General features: G+C 37.0%; 4 protein-coding genes across 4 annotated transcripts; all 4 read left to right on the top strand.

Annotated features, from left to right (window-relative positions):
- The first annotated feature begins 355 nt into the window (after positions 1-355).
- On the top strand, positions 356-7,265 carry LOC124188106 (solute carrier family 35 member F5). Its single transcript, XM_046580468.1, has 10 exons — positions 356-623; positions 1,043-1,258; positions 2,070-2,207; positions 2,465-2,521; positions 3,094-3,357; positions 3,443-3,625; positions 3,720-4,036; positions 4,130-4,378; positions 4,501-4,553; positions 4,686-7,265. The coding sequence occupies exons 2-10, from the start codon at positions 1,097-1,099 to the stop codon at positions 4,709-4,711; spliced, it is 1,449 nt and encodes a 482-aa protein (XP_046436424.1). The 5' UTR covers positions 356-623; positions 1,043-1,096; the 3' UTR covers positions 4,712-7,265.
- Positions 7,266-9,220: 1,955 nt separating this feature from the next.
- LOC124188103 lies at positions 9,221-12,485 on the top strand. The gene is made up of 5 exons (XM_046580465.1): positions 9,221-9,596; positions 9,702-11,196; positions 11,312-11,556; positions 11,669-11,859; positions 12,052-12,485. Exons 1-5 carry the CDS (start codon positions 9,233-9,235, stop codon positions 12,118-12,120), a joined length of 2,364 nt encoding a protein of 787 aa, XP_046436421.1. The 5' UTR covers positions 9,221-9,232; the 3' UTR covers positions 12,121-12,485.
- Positions 12,486-13,462: 977 nt separating this feature from the next.
- On the top strand, positions 13,463-17,138 carry LOC124188105 (inosine-5'-monophosphate dehydrogenase-like). Its single transcript, XM_046580467.1, has 2 exons — positions 13,463-16,703; positions 17,003-17,138. The coding sequence occupies exon 1, from the start codon at positions 13,684-13,686 to the stop codon at positions 15,256-15,258; it is 1,575 nt and encodes a 524-aa protein (XP_046436423.1). The 5' UTR covers positions 13,463-13,683; the 3' UTR covers positions 15,259-16,703; positions 17,003-17,138.
- On the top strand, positions 16,793-17,609 carry LOC124187920 (eukaryotic translation elongation factor 1 epsilon-1). The gene is made up of 4 exons (XM_046580099.1): positions 16,793-16,879; positions 17,003-17,209; positions 17,291-17,386; positions 17,478-17,609. The coding sequence occupies exons 1-4, from the start codon at positions 16,793-16,795 to the stop codon at positions 17,607-17,609; spliced, it is 522 nt and encodes a 173-aa protein (XP_046436055.1).
- The last annotated feature ends 3,596 nt before the right edge of the window (positions 17,610-21,205 follow it).

The raw sequence follows: 21,205 nt of genomic DNA, 5'->3' as shown, positions 1-21,205 counted from the left end.
AGGTTCTAGTTCGTGAAAAAGACGGTAATGACGGATTCGCTCGGTCCTCCATTTTCAGGGAATTGAGGTAAATTAACAACATTTATCTTTAATTACCGAAATCTTTCTAACATTCAGATACTCTTTTATAATATTATAAACATTTGAACGGAGGATCCTCTACCACCAAAGTTCCACCACAATTTGAAAGGTAGAATTCCGTCTAACCGTTGCCATTTTTGCAATAATCGGCGGGAAAATTCGAACACTCATTGTGATTAGTTCTTTCAAAAATCCGGCAGAGTGCGCTAAGACTGAGTAGACGAAAACGTCACCGAAAATTCAACATGGCAGTTGATCTATCGATGTAGTTAGTTTGTGGCGAGCGATGTAACCAAACGTGTTTACGGTTAAATATCCTTACAACGATAAGAATAATTTGAAAAAAAATACATATGGTGAATACAGATTCCCCGATAATCGGAGAATATTTATGGAAAGAGACGCCTCGGCGTTATTAAACCATATCGGTGAAATAACAAAAGTTCTGAAATGTAGACCAGTTGGTGGTGTAAAGCATCGCGAACGTAATTATCGTACACAACTCATCAATCATGACATAAACTCGAGCCCGGTTTATCGCAGTGAGTAATTTCACGATAAGATATTCAATACAATTATTTCCCCTGTAACGTTGTGTTTTCTTCCGACAAACTTTTACGTCCACCTACCAAATGCCTCTCAATTTATTTTCGCCGGTTTTTTTCTCCTTACTTCCTACTCTGTTGCTCTTTTACACCCCATTCGTTTTGTCATCTCGCGCAACTACCACCTGTTATCAAACCTTGACAACGAACGGGGTATATTTGTGTATTAAACTGTGTAACACGAACTTATAAAGAAAAAAACATTCATATGCAGGTGTGCAGGTATACTTTTAATTAAGCATGTGAGACTAGGTTCAAATGGCTGCCATGCGTTGAAAATATTGTGAGAACCTTATGGATCTCTACCACATCACCAAAGTATTGATAGTTTCGTATTCCTCTGTTTCTTCCAACAGATCCGCCATGGCGACGTGTAAATAGATTTAACTACGTTATACTCGGATCGTGAGATGAGTTGTTCGGTGGAACTGAGACAACAAAGACAACAAGGGATGGCAGAGGATCCTCATAAGCTCGCAGCTATAATGAACAAGTCGCAAAGACTCGTTTTAGGTCTATTGGTTTTACTCCTAGTCGATATCATATGGGTGTCCAGTTCCGAACTCACCAAAGTATGATTATTGATATTTAATTCTTATTTTTGAACCAAACGTTTCAAAACACAATTATTATAAATCCAAATTAGTCAGAGTAAACCTGTGCATATTTGAATATTCATTTTAAATTGTAGAATTTACCTTGGCATTATTTTGAGTAAACAGATCTGCCTAATGATGCATAATATTTTTTTCATAGTAGACACTGATTGACCAAGCTTAACGATTTTGTGAATATGATTATCTATTGACTCAAATGACAAAGAAAAATTAGAGTTGCTGTTCTCGTGTAGTACAAAATTGGTTCTCTATAAAATTAAGCATTTCAGTACTTATTTTCAGGTTTTTTAGAAACCTAGAAATCCAGAAATACTTTTTTGAAGACTACAGTACCTTAGTATCGACAGAATCAATTATAAATGTCACTGTCACAATTACATGATATTATTTTTCTTTTCCCCATTGAAATGCGTGTAGAAATAAGTTCTGTAGGAAAAAAGTAAAGGAAAAAAGTTTGGAAACTTGTAGTATATTTTTTGCTCTCAAATATTAAAACCTTACATAGCTTTAAGTTTATAAAATTTATGGCGATGGTAAACTTTTCAAAGTGAACGTTTGTTATGCTACTTTGCATCTCCTTAAACTTTATTCCTGGTATGATTTCTCAATCATGTGATATTGATCAATGAAAAAATGTTGTCATACTTTGGGCATAGAAACCTGAAAATTATAAGATACTTTAGAGTTGAAATTTTGTATTACGATTACGTCAAAGTAATTCAGGTGTACAAAAGTTGTACTCAAATGTAATCTCTATATTTTTCAGTACATTTATCAGGAGGCCGCATTTAAAAAGCCATTTTTCAGTACATACATCAAAACTTCAATGTTCACGTTGTATCTGCTTGGTCTCTGCTTTTGGCCTCCTTGGCGAGATCAGTGTAATAAACCAGCAACTTACATGGTATGATTTTATTACTAATCTAGTACGAGGAATAAGTTGGTAACATTAATGTAACGATCAATGTTTATGAAGAATTCAGTAGACCATCATAATCTAAACAGACTTATATTTTAAAAACCAACCCCTTAAAAGTCATTCTAAAACTGTGCAATAATGATTTTTTTCTGATGTTTGGCTATGTTAATGTTACTAACTTCAGCCTTGTAATCTATGTCAGTTCTTCGCCACAGCATATAAATATCACGTTTTTTCTCTAGTTCATAGATCCGAATATGGAGGATGACAATTTTTACGCGGAAGCAAACACAAGTCTGGTGAGACACTATTTGATTATTATTCTTAAATTATCACTAACATTGTTCTCAGAATACTTAATATTTCTGTTTTTCATTTTTATGACACCTCGTATATCAACCATAATGACTGATCTGAAATTTTGATAAATACAGCTATTTATACTAACAGAAATCTGCTCTCACTTTGAATTCCTAGAAACTATCAAAAATATTATAAGAAAATATTCTGATATTTCAGTTTATACTTTCGATCGTTCACAACTGGCATTAATGTTTCTGCTCATTATTTCGTTAAAGAATTATCTATAAAGTAATTGCATTGATTTATCAGATTTATTAATCTTTAACTGGACCTGACAATCTCACAAATATGAATACAGATACTAAACTGACTGTCAGAATAAAACGATTCACACAGAGATTGTCGTTTTTGAAACCATCTTATGTGCAACTGTTTTATACTTGTTGACGAGCAGCATTGCAGGAGTCGAATAATTATTCATTTTCAAATCGTACTGCAAACAATCTATGCTAGTGCAAATAACTTGAATGTGTACAACGAATCACAAAACAAATTAATCTTATTCTAGAGTGATCCAACATTTGTACCAATCAAAACCCCTGAACATTGTGACCGTTCGTCGGGTACCGAAAGCGATGACTCTTCAATACGTTCCGTCAGGTTTAGTAAATTGGCAGAGGTTCGTCACATGTCCGAATGTGATGCTACAGAAGCACTTTTGGCAAGGCTTAGTTATCAAGCTAGTGTCAGAGCTGGAGAACATGCCAAGCGGCAAGCCAACAAGTTTTCAGTGCAGAAAGTAGCAAAAATTGCTCTTATGTTCTGCCTATTGGTACGAATATTTGTAACTACTTCTTATCCTGTTTCAATATTAATTTAAGACCTTAGAATATTTACGAACTTTCGCAATTTCACAGTGGTTTATGGCCAATTACACCTATCAAATTTCGTTGATCGGAACTGAAGCAGGCATCGTAACAGTATTATCATCGACATCCAGTTTATTTACATTATTCCTTGCTGCAGTATTTCCCAGCAACGGTAGTGATAAATTCACACTATCAAAGTTCGTTGCAGTTTTAATCAGCATACTTGGACTGGTGAGTGTCTTAGAAAATAAATCTTTCTTCTGGATACATTTGCCGAAGAAAGTGCTGCAATAGAAACGCAAGTCAATGCATTTCGTTTTCGCAGGTACTTGTGAGCTTGTCAGATTTAACGATTGAAGCCAACAGGATACCGATAGGTATCATTTTGGCACTGGTCAGTGCATTTTTTTATGCAGCGTACCTAGTTTTTTTAAGGAGAAAAGTTGACCATGAAGACAAAATGGATATTCCAATGTTCTTTGGCTTTGTCGGACTGTTCAATTTGACACTTCTGTGGCCTTTATTTTTTATACTCCACTATGGAGATTGGGAGGACTTTGAATGGCCCAATACTCACCAGTGGACCTTTTTAATCATCAACGGACTTATTGGTACTGTTTTAAGCGAAGTTCTGTGGCTGTGGTAAGATATACTCCAGCTATTCCTATCATTCAATATTTCCAGCTGTTGTTTCACACTATCTACACAACTTTGGCTAACTGAATATCTTTCTAGGGGCTGTTTCCTAACGTCATCTCTTATTGCTACGCTGGCTGTCAGTTTGACAATGCCAATGTCAATGCTAGCTGACGTTTTAGTGAAGAAGGTTGAATACCCGTGTATGTTTTACTTAGGCACAGTTCCCATGTTGCTGGCATTTGTTATTGTGTCACTTCTATCGTACTATGATAATTGGGATCCAGTCTTGGAAGGTGTCAAAAGACTTTATACATGGGTATGCAGACGGAGCAGATCCTCTGTTAGGTGAGATTACAAATTATCAATTAGCTTGCTACCATCCTTTCTTTTGCCAAGAGCGTCATGCTTTACCATACAAATGAGCACGTAGGTATATTGCAATGCTTTAATAGGTTTACTATTTTTAGGATACAAGACTTGGAAGCAGAACAAACAGAATCTTTGATCTGTATAAACAATGGTGAGCACGAGGCCTAATCTGACAATAAATATATAGGCTGTTAAAATGTTCCTCACATAGGTCAGCACTGAACAGTTTAATTATTTTTATTTTCTTTTTCGTTTGTAATTTTACTTTCTCTTTTATTTTTAGAAGATGCATTACAACTCGTGTCTTAGTTCTAAAGTTTCTTATAAGCAGCCTGCGTCTAAAACCGATTCACTATTCAATTCATCATTCCACTATAGTCATTTATCTGCTTAGTTATTAATTGACATGAAAAACCTGACATTCTGTCACATGTTACACTTTTATATATGTATAAAATTGGGCAAAGTAAAGACATCTGTCAAAAACTAAAATTTCATGCAATCTGATGCGAAAGTAGTGATAACCACTCTACCATGCTGCTTCTATATTCCGTATTAAATAGCTGCAGCTATATTAAGCAATAGAAATAATAATAATGACAGCTCACTGTAATAACTATAGGTATTTCGTTCGTCAAGCATAGTTCTACAACACTCAGAGTATGTTTCACATTCGCGATAAAAAATGCATGTGCTGATATCTAATTGCTTCATCTAAGTAAAATTCAGAACACGTTGAAGAATGTCGACTTCGAGAATGAGCCAGGTTTGAAATATCATTTTCAAATTTTATAACTGTCAAACCAAAGCTTAATTGAAATGGATAAATATAATTTAATAAGCCCACTGCTGATAAATTTAAGCTGGCTAATCCGGGTAGTAAGAATTTGTTTAAAATGCTTTTCCTGAACAATTAAATTATAACAATTCTCCTGCGGATTTTGCCATTTACTGAGTGAAGAGAAGTAATGGAGACTATTGAAGGCATTACTGCCTCGTTATCTTATTTTTTATGAATGAAATCTAGGACTAGAGAACGATAGTAGCACTACAATTTATTGTTATAGATGGCAAAGTTATTTTGATGGCTATTACATGAAATTGTCTGATTGAACTGTATAGAAACGGAAAGCTCATCTCATAATTTTGCCAAGGCTTAAAAGATATAATGCAAAATGTTTACGTATAAACTATATTTGTGATATCATATTCATTGTATAGACAGTTAAACTCTTATAGGCTTTGGATCAACTATATTTCCATAATTGTTTACTGTGAACTTTTATGTATTGTTGATATTTGCCATTTTACAACCTCTAATTTGTACATATTCATACTATAGCTGTTAAAAATTTAGATTTTAATTTACGCTTAATTTACGGTACAAACCTCACAGGTTTGTTATACATAATTATTACTGATTAATGGTCGGTTTGGGTAAAATTTAAATGGAAATATGTTCAAAGTTAATCCTGTGCTGTTCACGAGTGCTTTCTAACTCTTGGAAACATATTTATAGAAGTGCAGTATGTGTATCGCTTTTCAAAAATACACAAAAACTTACCTAGTTTTGAAGTTTGGATAGCTAATAAACCTGTTCCTTTTGTTGCAACGGTTTCGTACATTCTTCAGGTTTTGCTGTTTTCGATTTGATAAATAGTTAGGAATTATGCGACGTGTTTTTATTCAGTTTTTCGAGCTTACAAAAGCCAGCCAAATATATAGAGTAGGTACTTTAAATTTTCTAAGACACTATCAGTGAGATATTACTATATAGTTTTAAATCGGTCGAGGAACAATAAACATAATTGGTTACACTTTAGGACCAACTTGAAATAAAATTGTTACAAATATATATAATATATATATACATGTGTTTGTATGTATGTATGTATATGTATATTGAAACTTGCTAAGCGATGAAATTATATTCGGCAAATTATTGCAGAGTACTTAAACGCGAAACTATTCTGAAAATGTGTTCGAATCAGTCGAAGATTATTTACCAATTTTTCGAAAGTATAATAAAGCAAACTATCTCGCATAATAAAATCTAGTCAACAGGATTGATAAATTTTATATTTTGTCACTTTGTATTTCCAATACCTGTATTATGATTTAAAAGTCAGGCAAGATCTCTTGCGCAAAAATGTACAATAACTACTAACTATGAATGTTAACTATGCCTGTTCATTATAAATACATTACAAAATACAATTCAGTTAATGCGCACAAATGTGCATATTCATCAATCAAATTGATGATTAGATATGTATATATATATTTTAGAGACTTATGAATAGATTACTGCACGCTCCTTAAAGTGCAACTGTGTATCTATATGTATGTATGCATATAAATTATCAGGTAATTTTATACATGGAGTCAAAATATCCCTATCAACACACGTGTGTCAAATTCGAAATCATCTCGGTTTACAGACTTTGAATGAGCAATAATTGTCCATCCTTTGTTTCACTCTGACAACACTCTTTCCCTGGAAGATTGTTGTTTTTTGCAATATAATTCGTTGAGAAAAGTGTTATTAAATTTTATAGACTAGATTGATAGGTCTCAGAATGCCATAGGAAAACGGTGATAATACGCCAAGATGTTTGTACTGCACACTGAATTCAGTTTAAGGAAAATGAACATTCGTATATACATATACAATATACAGTTTCATCACTAATACGCAAACGGATCAATATTATTTATTATAATTAATTATAGCTGACTGTTCCTGTATGTATTATTATAATTGTATATCTAATGTAAATATTAAGAAACCTTAATTACCGAATGGAATTCTATACATGTATCATTATACATACGGAGGAATTAAAAGAAAATATTGGCAGTAGTAGTGACCTGTGTTTTAAGTACATTTTTTAGATTGGAATCTATACTGCAGAGCACTATTCATTAATAATGATCCAAGTCCACTGAGATAAAACAAAAATATTATTATTACCATGGTGAACTTAAAAACAAAAAAAAGGACGAATTGTCAAACCAAATTGACATTGACATACTAACGGTTTACATACAGTAGATGCAATATGTAATTTTCACTTGACTTAACGTTCTACCTCTTGGACATTTCCTATCCAGCAAACGTTGGAGGTTCTTTGAAAAGTTGAACAATTATGTACGATTCATTTGACATGGCGTGCCACGATGAGGACACTGCTCTCAGATTGAATATAAAAGGTAGCCAATGTGAAAAATGTGATTGCAACTTTCATGGTTTTATGATTCATAGATGTCTGATTCTTAGTTAATAGTGAAAACCTATTGCCTACACCCCAAAAATACAACCTTGGTTCACTAAGGTATGTTGTACCTCCGCTGATTTGTTACCGATCAGCATGTACGGAGTAAATTTCATATTCGTTATGAATTCAGGCTGCCTGCTGACCCTTCTTGGCCTAAAATACCACAGCGTAGGTTGGCAGATGATGCTGGCGATTTGATACAACCTTCGTATACTGTCACATTTACCGGCACGCCAAGGCGAAGCCGGACAATCGAACAGGTCCCACGATCTCAGTACGTATTCATTTGCACATTAATTGATTTTTGTCTGTATATTTAAAAATATTCGAACTCTTTCTCAGTTTGTACGAAGAAAAGTAAAACAATTATGCTTCTCCTTTATTCTTCATTCTGTTACTTCTGATTCAGATCTTCAAAAATGTTTGGGACCCAAGATTCTAGAAAAGAGCAATATTCCCAAAGTCAACAGCCCAAGAGAAGATCTGGCTGTCCTGATCCAAGATTCAAAAAGTATGTTATTATCTTATGGCTGTATTTACAGTTGAGCGCCGATATAATTCCATCTCAGCTATATAAGTTTCAATTTTATGACACATTGTTAGGGTCACAACTGTGAGAAGTCAAATGACGTCAACTGATCTAGGAGAAGTTAGAACAGAGGAAGAATCAGGAATGTCTGTATCAAAAGACTGCAAATCTATTGCGGACAAAACTGTACCATGGATAGATTCGACTCAGTACGACAGAATCCTTGCTGATAAATGTATCGATGTCGCAATCACGTTTCAAGCACAAAGCCTACAAATTTTATGATAGCTGTCATCTCTGCGTGATTAAAATTGAATAATAGTTGTAATTGCCATTTAATTCTGTCACTATATAAATGCAATTTCAATGTTTGTTTCATAGAGCCCGAGTTATTCAGCAGAAGGCTGAGAAACCTGACGAATCAAAAGGGATGGAGAGTGTTGGTGTACAAACTGTGCAAATAGTATCATCAGAAGTTGCGCTCGACTCGACTCAATTAGTCCGGACCATCAAAGAATCAAACGAGCAGAGTTCTGGATATGCCGAATCGAGAAGAAAAAGCTGCAGTCCAGTGAAGAGTGGTCCAACACATTCAGAAAGAGATACACCACGACCTAGCACCTCAGTCGGGAAAACAACGCTAAGAAATTCGGAAAGGATTGACTTGAAAAGTTCTGAATTTGACCAAACACGTCCTTTGCAATGTTGTCAGGTGAATATCGTGGAAAGCATGAAAGAAATTTGAACTTAAATAAGACAATTTTTTCAATAAGCTTATTTCACTTTATATAGTACCCTTTTTCACTGCCGGTAATTCAAATTTGTCTAGAAGGGAGAGAAAGTTTGTGTGTAACCGGCAGAGGTGACAAAAGAAGCAGACAAATTTGAATTACTTGGGTTGAAAAAGGGAGCATGGCTATACTATAATCATTAATATTTGACGAAGAAAGCAAATCTTTTGTATATTAGGCAAAGGATGGGCAGCTCTTTTTGACGGTAGAAAAGAAGGTTCAAGCAACGAATATGCCGATCACAAACAAAGTCGATCTTGTACCTGGAAAAAAAAGTCAGAGCACAACTCAGTGTTATAATGTGCAAGTACCAGTGCTCAGCTTTCAAAATTTACCAGTTCAAATGTCAACCCAGCCACAATCGAAGGTTGATATTCCGCCACATAATTCGTCTTCGTCATCTCCTGATTCCCAAATATCGACTCTTTTCAAGAACATTAATATTCCAAAATTGGAGTTACCTAATGACGTTACTCCTCAATTCATGAGTCTGGGCACAAGCTTTTCTAAAATAACGAGCAATCCATTCTCGAGTCAAACATTGGAAAGTCATGATTTTCAGTTAAATACCGAGCCTACAAGTCAATCAGTAATAGGTGAGCTTCTGACCAATACTGATTAAAACATTTACATATTTACCCTCACAGTATTTTTTTCAGCACTACTCGCGATGCACATGCTAAATATACATATTTCCGTAGGTTCAAAGAAGAAATTGGATGATTTGAAACAGCAGCAACATTTACAATTCCACAAAGATAAACAACGTCAATTAACAACTGAATCCAATTTTCCACTAAGTTTTCAAACGAATAGAGATCGCGATTTTGAATTGAAATCAAATTCAGAAAAGTTAATGAAAAATATTCGCAATGAAGAGAAGTGTAGTAGACCCCAACAAAATATTTTGAACTTTAATAAGGATAACGTCATACCCAAGCACGATTTTCATATTTATTGTCATCCAGAACAGCCTCTTCAATCACACACTACAGATGCACAGCAGAAACTGTGTAATATTCAAGCACCACAGTATCAGCTAGTAACGACTGATTCTGAACCTGAAAGATACGGAGCTTTTAATAAACAAAATCGTAATCCTGACAATGGAACAGAATGCTTAGTCAAGAATAAAACGTACTTTCAGCCACAACAGCAAACTACAGACACAGACTCGCATGTGTCAGACAAAGTAACTCAGTTTTGTAAAATGCAAAAAAATTATTGTCAGCCAGCCGAAAGGTTGAACGCAAGTTTCCTTGACGGGATAGAAGACCATCAAAACAAAAAGTTCGAGTCATTGAAACAGAAAAACGTGTATTTTGAAAAAAATAAACCACAAGTGTTGAATCAGGATTGGAAACATCAGACTCTGCAGCTCTGTGAGCAAGGCAAGGTGATATCTTTGCGTCAGAAACGAAAAATGAAGTCGGAACAACGTTTGATGCTTAATAAAAAACGCATCCAAAGTTCGGAGCCACATATATCAACGAATCGAAGACGAACCCAAACTCCGTATTTAAAAAAAGCAAGCTCATGCCTATCAGAGTGCACACAACAATTAACACCTGATCCACAAAGTAATTGCATGTATCAGACTCAGCAGCGCATACCTGTGTCTAATCATAGAGAAAACGTCAATAATATGACATCGGATGATACAGAAAATTTTCCAAGCTCACAACATACCATGCAAGCAGATAATATAAACTTTATTGATTGTAACGAAATTAATGCAAGAGTACCGCATCCTACGGACCTTAACGGAATAAAACCAGAACATTGTATCAAGCCATACCAAAGACCACCTCATAAAGATGCTAAAATTACCTCGTCGCTGGATTTGGAGAAGCAGAATTTATCATCGCTTCAATCTCCTAGAGCAGATACAGATGTACCTACTGAAAAGCCGACTGCGATACCAGTCAAAACTCAACAGCTTTTGAACAAAAGTTACTGGGATTACTATAATAAATTGAAGCTGCATAAAATGGTGAGTGGTAAAAGTCCGCAACAGCAGTACTTTGGTCAAGTAGCAATGGGAGCACCGATATCAAAGAAAAGAAGAGCGCCGGAATCGATTGCTGAGGAGTCTAACAATACATCGCAAGTGGAAGATCAGATGGAACTTAGTTTACCAGAAATCAGAACTTTGGAACAATGTTCAGTTCTGTCGACTATGATCAACAAGACATTGTAAGTTGATGGACATTATCATTAACCGCTGAAATACAATTGTATGGTACAGTGACAGTAATTAACTTAAACCACTTGTTCATTCACAATGTATTCTGTATTTTTTTACTGTAAGGGATTCCGCACTGCAACCATTGTCTGAAACGCTACAAACAAAACAAATTTACTTGAATGGCAATATGAGATCATCTTCCGATCCTACCGCAGGAACTCAGAGCGCAATACTGAAGAAGTTGTTATCTGGTGAAAATGAGGACTCAATTATTTCTTCAACACTTATGTATACGCAAAAGTATAAGCATGATAAGGATTTTAGCAACAAAACATCGAAACTGAAGTCTATCGGTGAACATCCAATAGGTAATCCTATTATTAAGGGTATATCGGGTAGCAAAGTATGGTAAAATCCCTCATCCAAAGAATTCATCTCACATAGAATTACTCAGTACGTAATTATGATTATTGATTTCAGTCTTCTTTGGCTGTATGGTGTACGCTATGATTATATTTCTTCCAATGATCTATGATTGTTTCTTCTACGAGGAGCATGATCAATATGAGGACTTGAGTTATATCGAGGTAGTATTCGAATACATTATTTCGTCTGTCAAGGAAGCATGTGGAGTGTTTTTCGACATGATGAATAAAATATTTTTAAAGCCGGTACGTTGACCATAAATATATAATTACATGCTATGCCGTAGTTCGAGACTTGACAAAGCTATAAGACTTCAATTTAATAACAGTATTCAGCTTAACAATAGCTTTGTGGTGATCGTGCCCATCTGCTTCACATTTATCATACAACAAATTCCGCAATCTTCTTTAACACTATCTTTTTTTTTAACATACAAGGATGCACGAATGCAGCGATTATCAAGCGGCAGGTGGAGACAGAAGATATCCAAACAACACCTATTCTGATTTGAGATACATAGACTCAAAAATGTTAGATAGTATAGAGAAAACAAAAAGAGACAGGAAAATACAGTTTTAGGATATTTGACCGGTTAAACTATGGTGCTTGCTTAGTAGATCCAACTTTGTCACGAGATTTAATACCCTGAAACTATCTTGTCAAACTCAGCATTTTTTTGCTTCTAATTTTCAGCGTTCCTGTAAGAAATGTAATAATCTTACATAAATTTCAAGTAACACGCCGATCACTCCTAGCATGGGTATAATCCAGTTGATCGATAGTTGTTTGATATAATGTCTATATTGAGTCCTATTTTATATGATATATTGTACTGCTTTCTTTCCATATGGTCTTAATTCATAGTATTGATGTATGTACACGGATTTGTGATTAAATGTTTACTCGATTATGGTCTATCTAATCGTAAGACTGTGGTTTTCTTTCCTGTTTTTTTAATCTATCATATGCATTGATTTTCAATATTGTACACTGCTCTACATTCCGTAAAGAATTAATTTTCTTATTAGTTTACTTTTGACCATTTTTAGTAAATGTTGAAACCAGATGAATTATTTGACACCAAAAAATACCTCCATGAATTCAAGGTGGCGGCTGAAGCTAATGCAAAAACTGTTCGAAATTCTGGATTTAAAGTAGACTCAACCATACGAATAATGGATTTAACTGGGATTCAGGTATGTTGTAGAGGTATTTGCTCCAAGTACCAGGTTTACGGGAAACCAGGCTTGGTTTCCGAGAAAATTGACGGTAAAGTTTCACGTTCGCTGAAACCCAAGTCAATCTAGAAACCAAGCCTTAGTGCAGAAACTGTAGTACTGAGTCCCATCAAAATCCATTATTATCATGTTTGGGCCTGGATGATCCCCTTGTTAAAGTATCAATCCCCCCCCCCCCTATCAATTGGACAAAGAAAATAATTATATCGAGAAATCATGTACAACCACCAGCTCTTATTTTGTCTTAATTATCACGTCGTTTAAAGACGTGTATTGACATAATTATAATTCGGTGAATGACTGGTTTACGAACATCACATATGTAATCATATACGTGATCATAATTGATAATTATGTATACAAGATTGAGTCAACGTATGAGAGGACGTTTGCGTTGACAGAAGTTTGTTTCGCGGTATGATTTTGAACAATTTCGATTTCTGCCACGAGATGACGTCCGTATCGCAAGCAAAGCATAATTAGCCGGAGGAGCGTTGACGAATGAAATGCTTTAGTATTAAGGAGTGGGGACTGATTGTGACGAACCATTGGTTGAGCTCAGGTCGCTCTGCGCCTTCGCAAGAATTATCTATATAAGTATGCGGTCTACGTAGGCCCGGCGAGCACGTTGATATCGGTCATTTCGTCGGCGAAGCTTGACGAAGCTAGTGGCGGCACGTTTCCGATCCCACCGGGAGACTTGAGGTTCACACGGATCCGTAAAGAGAAGCCACGCAGCGGAGGCAGGTAGTGTGCAACAAATTAAAGTAGCCATAACTGATATCACAGAATCTTTGGCCGTCCCGTCGAACCGAGAAGGAGCACGGTAATATGGCAGACTACGTGATCGACGATGCTGGTCAGGACGAGAAGTTCCCCATCCGAGAAGACGGCCTCTCAGCAGCGCAGCTTCTCTCAGGTGGGGACGGCTTGACGTATAACGACTTCATCATCCTCCCTGGGTACATCGACTTCACTGCTGACGAGGTAGATCTCTCGTCACCGTTGACTAGAAAAATCACCCTCAAAGCACCGCTCGTCTCTTCCCCAATGGACACAGTCACAGAGTCCGATATGGCGATAGCAATGGCCCTTTCAGGAGGAATTGGTATAATCCACCATAATTGTACTCCGGAGTATCAGGCAAACGAGGTTCACAAGGTGAAGAAATACAAGCACGGATTTATCAGGGACCCGGTCGTTCTCTCCCCAAACCACACGGTCGGTGATGTCCTGAAAGTGAAATCCAAACATGGGTTTTGCGGGGTTCCAATAACAGAAAACGGCAGGCTTGGTGGAAAGCTTGTGGGGATTGTAACATCGAGGGACATTGACTTTCTCGAAGACATACCCAGCCAACAGAACCAAAAACTAGAAAATGTAATGACCAAACTGAACAATCTGATCACTGGAACTTCTGGAGTCACTTTGCAGGAGGCTAATTCTATCCTTGAAAAGTCAAAAAAAGGCAAACTCCCAATAATTAATGAGAATGGTGAACTTGTAGCCCTGATGGCAAGAACTGATCTGAAGAAGAATCGGAGCTACCCAAACGCCAGCAAGGATGAGAACAAACAGCTTCTGGTTGGCGCAGCGATTGGAACTCGTGAGGGAGATAAGCAGAGGCTACAACTGCTGGCAGCTTCCAAAGTCGACGTAGTTGTGCTGGATTCGTCACAAGGAAACTCCAAGTACCAAATTGACATGATTAGGTACATCAAATCAAAGTATCCAGAGCTGCAAGTCATCGCAGGTAATGTTGTTACAAGTATGCAAGCCAGAAACCTCATACGAGCAGGGGCTGACGGTCTTAGAGTTGGGATGGGGTCAGGATCGATCTGCATAACTCAGGAGGTGACAGCTGTTGGTAGGGCACAAGCCACAGCAGTATACAACGTCTCTGAGTATGCCAGGAAGTTTGGAGTCCCTGTGATCGCAGATGGTGGTATACAGTCTATTGGCCATATAATCAAGGGGCTGAGCTTAGGTGCAAGTACAGTAATGATGGGATCGCTGCTGGCTGGTACATCAGAAGCTCCAGGAGAGTATTTCTTCAGTGATGGAGTGCGCTTGAAGAAGTACAGAGGGATGGGATCGCTGGACGCTATGAACAGGGAAGATGCAAGGGGCTCAGCGATGGATAGATACTTTCATAACGAGATGGACAAGCTGAAGGTAGCGCAAGGGGTCAGTGGATCGATAGTTGACAAGGGCACAGTTCTCAAATTTCTGCCATACCTCCAATGCGGAATCAAGCATGGTTGTCAAGATATTGGAGCCAAATCCATATCAGCGTTACGATCCATGATGTACAGCGGAGAGCTCAAATTTGAAAGGCGATCACAGTCAGCGCAGTTAGAGGGTAACGTGCATGGATTATTTTCATATGAAAAAAGATTATACTAAATATTTCCTTCAATTCCTAGATGGTTACTTGCAGGTTTAATTGAAAGACCTTAATTTTTGAGGCTGAAGTTAGTAACATTATCATAATGAAAAATTGAGATAAAAATCACTATTTTATATCTTCAGAATAACTTGCAAGGAGTTGAATATCCAGTACATAAGTTTGTTCATGATGTATGAGGGTTTATAAAATTTCATTCAACTCTCAAGTTACGAAGTAATGATTTTTTCTATGAATGCATCAGTGCAATAATGTTACTCCAACTTCACCCTAATTTATGGTATAGTGAATGATAAACTTGTGTTTGCATAATATTAGTAAAGCATCAAATTTATCGTTTTTTATTTTTATCGTAATTTATAGTTAAGCATCAAAAACAACTAATTTATAGTGATAGAATTACTCATAGTTTTTTATTTAATTTTGTTTTTTTCCTTCACAATTTCTGATCTTACAGATTGCTGCAAGAATCTAAGTACTTTTATATTGTAGAAATGAAAGTTCAGCTCATCGTATTTTTCCTAACGGTATTCCAAACTGAATTACAAGTTAGTGAAATTTAATTTCAAATTAGATTTATTTTGAACGTATTTTATAATGTTACAATGTAAAAGTTTTGGTTGTTTATTTATAATAGTACTGACAAATTTCTGTTTTATCAGAACATATATGTATATATTTTGCTCATGATGTATTTCAAACAACCTTGCCAAATCAATTGGCGTCTCCAGTTTTGTAACCAGTTCAATTAATATAAATATTTCATAGGTCTTTATAAATTCATAAAAATATTTTGTGTGTATTACATACATATACATAGATATACATATATTTCTAGTTTATATATTCGGTATAATTATAAGTACATTAGGTTGAGCATGTAATCGCCCACAGGATTGCTAAAAACTGTACTTAAAGTCTCAAATTGACACAATCCTGAGACCTTACATAATAATCTGAGGTGGATTATCATAATATTCAGTAAACTTGACCAATTATTTGTATGTCGATTACATTAAAGAAATTTAGTTCGAGTAAACAAAACTGCATACGGATCGATATTCGTATCCGTACTAATGAATTTCATCATTTTGTTGTAAGTAATTTTAATTCGAAAATATTCCGAAACCACGTTATTTACACCAGATATTTTATCAACAAATATATTTTATACCAAGATATTATTGTAATACCTCAATTAAATACAATTGCAAGATGACGAGATGTCCCGAATTTATCTTACCCGTCTCTATATTACGCACACCTGCAGGTAAATGTTTTCACGTGCAAGAGTAGTGCCAAAGTGTAAGCATTCAAAGTTATTATTCGTGCATTTACAAGGCATTGATGCACACCTACAACGGTGTAAAGGAGCTTGGAACTGTGAAATGAGTTATCCACATACTGGCGGATTATATTCCAATGAAGCCATGCGCATAGATCCGTAAGTCAAGTTGCCATACGTACAGGCGTAGACTAGCAGTTTGAAAAGCTCGTAAACGTCACCTGCAACCTGTGCAAATTGCAACAACGATGGTATTGTGTAGTGTAGAATGTGTGCAACGTGTTTCACAATATCTGCGAATACCACCTGGAAATCTTTATATGTCGGAAAATAATGTAAGTACAGAGAACTTGGTCTTCGTGCGTTATGAATCCGAAATATTTTTAGGTTATACTGATCCCATGCTTCTGCTGACAGTCTTCCAAGTAAAGATGCATCCATAATTTTTTGCCATATAGATATTAGCGTCGGACGACATTCTCCCAAATCAATGCGTTGAGGGCTTCAGCGCAATAGTTCAAGCACTGATTATGAATTCCACTTCTCCTGCTAGACACCTTGGAAGCGATACAGAAAAACAGGCTTTGACACGACAATGGTTGGAATATGCAGTATTACGTATCAACTATGCAGACAATGCGTTAAATTCAAAGAGAATTTTGAGAGTAAGAATATTCACAATTGATTTCAAGGTTTTCCACGTTATTGAAAGAGAAATGGTAGATTGACCATATTACATTTGACAGGATCTGAATGATGCTTTGAAAAGTAGCCCCTACATCACTGGTACCGAGATGACACTAGCAGATGTTGTGTCATATCACCTTCTGCATGGGATAGTGGTAAGAATAGTTACATTCGACAAGTTTTATGATGCGATTTCTGCTCAGCATTGACAAATGAGCTAACTCAAAACATATCTTTTTTTTTCAGAAAGATTTAAGTCAACAAGAAAAAGCTCAGTACGTCAACATCTCAAGATGGTTTGACAACATCCAGCAGGACGATGAAATTCGGCAGAAACTGCAATTAGTAAACTTTGATTTGCTCAATTTATACTTATGAATAATACATAGGAAACATTTTCTCTATGTGATGAATGTATGACAACAGGTACAGTTTTAATATAATCTGATACGACGCATGATTTGAATGACTTGTAAATGAAGGGCTTAACGGACAAAAATTAAAGATAATTGAGTTTAGAAATTAGGTTTGAAAAAGCTGGAAGAAAACCCAATTTCTGTGTGTCTCCTCAATGGTTCAATCTCCGATGTTCCGGATGCCCTTTTTGGCTTCCTGAGGGTCCAATTACTCTGGAAACGGTGCACCAATTGGATCTGAGGAACCAAACTTTTTGGCTCTAAAAGCCGATTTTGAAAAACAGTTGAATTAATTCGTTGATGCTATGTATTGACGTGATTATGAGATATAAATCGATTGGGAGCGGTCCCAATACGCTGCCAGCAACGGATCAAAAGTTACAGCCAAACAGGAGAACCTGTGTTTTGGACATTTTTTTTCTGGTGCTTTTTTCATCGTAACTTCTCTGCTGATGATCCCACGTACTTTTCGCTGAATTTTCTGAGTTCCTGGGGGTCCAATTGGTCTAGAAAGGGTCATACAAATCAATTCTGAGACGAAAGATTTTTTGGTCAAAAAAAAGGAAGGTTAACCCCTTTGTATTTTTGGCGAAAATTTTGGCAATTTTGAAAAGTGCTGGAATAAATTCTTTGTGGCACTGTTCCGACGTAATTGTGCGAAAGGAATCGATTAGGCGTAGTCCCAATACGCTGCAAGCAACAGATCAAAAGTTACGGCCAAAAAGGAAAACCTGTGTTTTGGACTTTTTTTTTGTGGTGCTTTTTTGATCGTAACTTCTCTGCTGATGATCCCACGTACTTTTCGCTGCATTTTCTGAGTTCCTGGGGGTCCAATTGGTCGGGACAGGGTCATACAAATCAATTCCGAGACGGAAGATTTTTTGGTCAAAAAAAAAGAAGGTTAAGCCCTTTGTATTTTTGGCGAAAGTTTTGGCGATTTTGAAAAGTGCTGGAATAAATTCTTTGTGGCACTATTCCGACGTAGCTTTGCGAAAGGAATCGATTGGGCTTAGTCCCAATACGCTGCCAGCAACGGATCAGAAGTTACTGCCAAAAAACCAGAACCTGTGTTTTTGACATTTTTCAGCTGGAGATCTTATCGTTGTCATTCCTCTGCCGTTGGTCCCACGCTCTTTTCGCTGCATTTTCTGAGTTCCTGGGGGTCCAATTGGTCGGGACAGGGTCATACAAATCAATTCCGAGACGGAAGATTTTTTGGTCAAAAGAAAGGAAGGTTAACCCCTTTGTATTTTTGGCGAGAATTTTGGCGATTTTGAGAAGTGCTGGAATGAATTCTTTGTGGCACTGTTCCGACGTAATTTCGCGCAAGGAATCGATTGGACGCAGTCTCATTACGCTGCGAGCAACGGATCAGAAATTACTGCCAAAAAACCAGAACCTGTGTTTTTGACATTTTTCAGCTGGAGATCTTATCGTTGTCATTCCTCTGCCGTTGGTCCCACGCTCTTTTCGCTGCATTTTCTGAGTTCCTGGGGGTCCAATTGGTCGGGAAAGGGTCATACAAATCAATTCCGAAACGAAAGATTTTTTGGTCAAAAAAAAAGGAAGGTTAACCCCTTTGTATTTTTGGCGAAAATTTTGGCGATTTTGAAAAGCGCTGGAATAAATTCTTTGTGGCACTGTTCCGACGTAGTTTTGCGAAAGGAATCGATTAGGCGTAGTCCCAATACGCTGCAAGCAACAGATCAAAAGTTACTGCCAAAAAGGAAAACCTGTGTTGTGGACTTTTCTTTTGTGGTGCTTTTTTCATCGTAACTTCTCTGCAGATGATTCCACGTACTTTTCGCTGCATTTTCTGAGTTCCTGGGGGTCCAATTGGTCTAGAAAGGGTCATACAAATCAATTCTGAGACGAAAGATTTTTTGGTCAAAAAAAAGGAAGGTTAACCCCTTTGTATTTTTGGCGAAAATTTTGGCAATTTTGAAAAGTGCTGGAATAAATTCTTTGTGGCACTGTTCCGACGTAATTGTGTGAAAGGAATCGATTAGGCGTAGTCCCAATACGCTGCAAGCAACAGATCAAAAGTTACGGCCAAAAAGGAAAACCTTTGTTTTGGACTTTTTTTTTGTGGTGCTTTTTTGATCGTAACTTCTCTGCTGATGATCCCACGTACTTTTCGCTGCATTTTCTGAGTTCCTGGGGGTCCAATTGGTCGGGACAGGGTCATACAAATCAATTCCGAGACGGAAGATTTTTTGGTCAAAAAAAAAGAAGGTTAACCCCTTTGTATTTTTGGCGAAAGTTTTGGCGATTTTGAAAAGTGCTGGAATAAATTCTTTGTGGCACTATTCCGACGTAGCTTTGGGAAAGGAATCGATTGGGCTTAGTCCCAATACGCTGCCAGCAACGGATCAGAAGTTACTGCCAAAAAACCAGAACCTGTGTTTTTGACATTTTTCAGCTGGAGATCTTATCGTTGTCATTCCTCTGCCGTTGGTCCCACGCTCTTTTCGCTGCATTTTCTGAGTTCCTGGGGGTCCAATTGGTCGGGAAAGGGTCATACAAATCAATTCCGAGACGGAAGATTTTTTGGTCGAAAGAAAGGAAGGTTAACCCCTTTGTATTTTTGGCGAGAATTTTGGCGATTTTGAGAAGTGCTGGAATGAATTCTTTGTGGCACTGTTCCGACGTAATTTCGCGCAAGGAATCGATTGGACGCAGTCTCATTACGCTGCGAGCAACGGATCAGAAATTACTGCCAAAAAACCAGAACCTGTATTGGGCGTAGTCCCAATACGCTGCCAGCGACGGATCAAAAGTTACAGCCAAAAAGGAAAACCTGTGTTGTGGACTTTTCTTTTGTGGTGCTTTTTTCATCGTAACTTCTCTGCAGATGATCCCACGTACTTTTCGCTGCATTTTCTGAGTTCCTGGGGGTCCAATTGGTCGGGACAGGGTCATACAAATCAATTCCGAGACGGAAGATTTTTTGGTCAAAAAAAAAAGGAAGGTTTGTATTTTTTGTATTGTATTTTTGGCGAAAATTTTGGCGATTTTGAAAAGTGCTGGAATAGATTCTTTGTGGCACTGTTCCGACGTAGTTTTGCGAAAGGAATCGATTGGGCATAGTCCCAATACGCTGCCAGCGACGGATCAAAAGTTACAGCCAAAAAGGAGATTCTGTGTTTTTGACATTTTTCAGCTGGAGATCTTATGGTTGTCATTCCTCTGCCGTTGGTCCCACGCTCTTTTCGCTACGTTTTCTGAGTTCCTGAGGGTCCAATTGGTCGGGATAGGGTCATACAAATCAATTCCGAAATGAAAGATTTTTTGGTCAAAAAAAAAGGAAGGTTAACCCCTTTGTATTTTTGGCGAAAATGTTGGCGATTTTGAAAAGTGCTGGAATGAATTCTTTGTGGCACTATTTCGACGTAATTTCGCGCAAGGAATCGATTGGACGCAGTCTCATTACGCTGCGAGCAACGGATCAGAAGTTACTGCCAAAAAACCAGAACCTGCGTTTTTGACATTTTTCAGCTGGAGATCTTATCGTTGTCATTCCTCTGCCGTTGGTCCCACGCTCTTTTCGCTGCATTT

Source organism: Neodiprion fabricii, chromosome 1 (assembly GCF_021155785.1).
Source record: "Neodiprion fabricii isolate iyNeoFabr1 chromosome 1, iyNeoFabr1.1, whole genome shotgun sequence".
NCBI lineage: Eukaryota > Metazoa > Arthropoda > Insecta > Hymenoptera > Diprionidae > Neodiprion > Neodiprion fabricii.
The sequence above is the reverse complement of the archived record's forward strand: the minus strand, read 5'-3'. Positions and strand labels throughout refer to the sequence as shown.